Source organism: Malus sylvestris, chromosome 5 (assembly GCF_916048215.2).
Source record: "Malus sylvestris chromosome 5, drMalSylv7.2, whole genome shotgun sequence".
Classification (NCBI taxonomy): Eukaryota; Viridiplantae; Streptophyta; class Magnoliopsida; order Rosales; family Rosaceae; genus Malus; species Malus sylvestris.
Window position 1 is genome coordinate 17,364,597 of NC_062264.1, and position 3,767 is coordinate 17,368,363.

Genomic DNA, 3,767 nt, shown 5'->3' on the forward strand with positions numbered 1-3,767 from the left:
TACGCTGCCACATGATATGAAGTAAAATAAAAAACATCAAACGCATCTCAGCTGGGATTAAACGCAAGAAAATTAAGAAGTGGTCCAAGTGGATATGAAGGTATGTCAAAGTCAAACACATGACTTCGAATGGTTAATCTCAAGAAAATTAAGTAGTCCAAGTGGATATGACGGCACGTCAAAGTCAAACATATGACCTCAAATGACGGAAATACACTTAACTGACAAAAGTAAAAACAAACAAAAAATAACGTGTTTTTTCGGAAGTTGAGTTGAGCTTTGAGAAATTTTAATCGAACACAAGATCATGTCTTTACATCCAATTCATCATTGCCTCTAAATCTTAATCTTTCTATGAGATTAATATCCAAAATCTACACCCAACATTATGTCTGAAATACAATCACACATAATAATGAACCAACACATTCTCTTATGTTTTCACACCCGACCAACCGAAGTTGTCAATGGTGAATTTCGGTTCCGCCGAATGCATATAAAAGGTATACAAAAGTAAAAATATAATACCTGAAACGGGCGAGCCAAATCGAAGATCACGCTCAAGTTTGGTTTATTTCATGTTTTTTTTTTCAAGAGCCTAGCAATAATGTGGTTCAAATTTGTTTTTTGACGAGAATCGAACTTAAGACATCTCTTCTAAGTGAAGAAGATTATTACTATACCGTAATACTAAGTGACAACAGAACCAAATTTTAGTTCATTGAACAGAAGATTTTAAAGAGAGATAATCCTTGCGGTCATTTCCTTGGAAGTAGAAATATCGTGTTTACCAATTGGAATCGAGAGAATGGAATTGCACATTTCCTAATCCACTCAGACATTTACTAGCAATTAGGGAATCAGAACTTCTGTTGGGACCACCCAATATCAGGAATTCAATTCCAGAATTGCCAGGAATTGGATTACCTCTATTTAAGTTCCGGGTAGAACACTCCATCATAAATCAAAATTTTGTACCTAAAATACCCATGTATACTCCTAAAACACCTCTACCTTCATAAAAACCAAAACTTTTCATTTGGGCAAACCAAAACTTTTCATTTGGGCAAACCAAAACACCATATTTCTATCTTCCCCAAATAGCCAAACGATTAAAGTTTAGTGCTGTTTCCAGAAAACCAAGCCCCTCTGCGTTCACAGCACGTAACAATAACAAGAAGAAGAAGACGATGATGAAGAAGAGAAAGCAGTGAACCTGAAGCAACTTACCGGAAGGGGAAAAAGCAAAATTTAAAAACACATGTTAAACTCCAATCGGCAGGAACATCACACGAACAATGCACAATTACAGGACAGATCAATGACTTGATTTTACAAACTAATGACTCATCCTACAAGCGTGAAGCTCTAGATTAGAATAGAAGAAACACGGCTTCTGAGCATGTATGATAACATACACATATTACCATATACATGGTGAAAAAGTGGACCAAAATGAATTCATAATATCAGAAGTATGCGTAGAAAAAGGCTTATCAACCAGGCCTAGATCATCAAACTAAAAACTTTTTGCACCCAAAATAGGCAAACCTAAGTAAACCGTGCATTGCAGGGGTCCAACCAAACCATTCAATGGCAATGTAAAATCCTATCAACATCCATCGAAACAAACTGCTCCGCCTAGCACTGAGCTTAGACAGTTCATACACAACACAACTTATGGTGAGTCTAATCAATCACAGAAAACAGAGGGACTGCATTGCCTAGAATCAAAACATTGTATAATTGGTAAAGCATAGGAAACCGGGGATGACATTTTCCTTGAACAATAACATTATACAAATGCTGAAGCATAGAAAACAAGGGGACGGCATTCCATAGAACGAAAACATTATACAAACGCTAAAGCATACTAACCCTAAACCCTAAACATTGTATAATTGGTAAAGCATATAAAACCGGGACGACATTTTCCTAGAACAAAAACATTATACAAATGCTAAAGCATAGAAAACCAGGGGACGGCACTGCCTAGAACGAAAAGATTATACAAATGCTAAAGCATACTAAGCCACACAAATACGAATCCAAAAGATTTAGCCTTTTAAGCAGTCCAAATTCCAGACAACAGCAATCATAAAACTAACCGGTAATACAAAAAGCCTTGATATCTAATTTCTGGATCAACCAAAACACAGCAATTAATTGAAGCATGTCATATTTAATATCGTAACGATTCAACATCCAACATACTTAAAACAACAGCAAAGTCTTCAGGATCAAAATTCTGATAAAATATAAAATACCCATCAACTTCCGACTCCTTGAAACAAAATCCATGACCTTGAAACCAGAAACTGAAACGAAGGAGCTAAATCTGTCCAATTTTCGCCTTCCATTTGGCCCAAATCAACGGTAAGACTTCTGGAACCTAGCACGAGCACCGCGACCACCGAACTTCTTAGGCTCGCAGCGCCTCGGGTCGGCAACAAGGAGGGTTCTGTCATACCGGACCAGAATGTCCTTAATCTCCTTCTTGCTCTGCTCATCGACATACTTCTGGTAAAAAGCGACGAGAGCCTTGGCGATGCTCTGGCGGATGGCGTAGATCTGTGAGGTGTGACCGCCGCCCTTGACGCGGATGCGCATGTCGACTCCGGCGAAGCGCTGTCGGCCGAGGAGGAGGATGGGCTCGTAGGCCTTGAAGCGGAGGATCTCGGGCTCGACGAGCTCGATTGGGCAGCCGTTGATCTTGATGAGGCCGCGGCCGCGCTTGCAGTAGGTGACGGCGACAGCTGTCTTCTTACGACCGAAGCACTGCACTGACTCGATTGCGGGAGTCGCCATTGCTATGATTTTGATTGTGCTCTCTGAATTAGCGAATGAAAAACCCTAAACCTAGAGGAAGTGGCGTGTGCTGGTAAGTGAGGGTATTTATATGATCTTCTTAGGGTTTTCTGTGTGGACCGAATTACAAGCGGGCTGCTGTTTTGGGCTTAATAGGCCTAATGGGTTAAGTTCAAGCCTAAAACTCTTTTTATAATTTGAAATTTGGTTCTCATACAAATCCACACCCAATAAAAAAATTAGGAAAACTAACGAAAAGTCCAAAAAAGAACTTTAGTTTTAATGGAAAATAACAAATAAAGGTTTAGTGAATAGTACTAGGAAAAGGTAAAAATGTGGTTTTCCGTTAAAAGTGAACAGTAATTGGTGTGTTTCGTTAAAGCTTCCTAAAAAATTTGATTGAGTAACCAAATGTGAAATGGGTAGTGATTTCAGCACACTATTTTTTACCTCTTGGTAATTTAGACTGTCAATTTACTTTAATTGTTCAATTTAACAGCTAGGAAACTAAAGGGGTGTATATGAGGTGAGAAATGGTGTGTGAAAAGCATTACTTCATGTGAAATAACCATGCACCATATATAAGGGCATCTCCAATGCTTGTCCTTAATGTTGTTCTCACCACCGTATAGACACTAGAAATTGAGTTCTCAAGTACAGGGACTCACCGGATACATGAGGCAAATGCTCACATATTGGGACAGTGTAGGAACCAAAATGGTGGAGTCCTGTGGGGCATTTTGAGTGAAAAACTTGCCCACCCACGTGCAAATTCCTTGCTGTTGTCTAGCTGCATGCATGGTCTCCATGATTTTTTTTTCTTTTGTTTATTGAAAGGAAATCAACAGTCTTGATAGCTTTTGGTTTTTCTTTTTGTTTTTGTTGTTTAGACCAACAGTTGCCAAAGTAGTAATGATTTTTTAATCATTTAATTCCTAAATCAAGGGCTATACTATAAG

The 3,767-nt window shown here is 38.7% G+C and overlaps 1 protein-coding gene across 1 annotated transcript; it reads right to left on the minus strand.

Moving 5' to 3' along the window:
- Positions 1-2,162: 2,162 nt before the first annotated feature.
- Positions 2,163-2,879, minus strand: LOC126624012 (40S ribosomal protein S16-like). The gene has a single exon (XM_050293007.1). It carries the CDS (start codon positions 2,806-2,808, stop codon positions 2,371-2,373), a length of 438 nt encoding a protein of 145 aa, XP_050148964.1. The 5' UTR covers positions 2,809-2,879; the 3' UTR covers positions 2,163-2,370.
- Positions 2,880-3,767: the final 888 nt, after the last annotated feature.

Bases quoted from the DNA above. Each gene is read 5' to 3' on its own strand.
- LOC126624012 (XM_050293007.1), bottom strand. From the start codon at position 2,808: ATGGCGACTCCCGCAATCGAGTCAGTGCAGTGCTTCGGTCGTAAGAAG.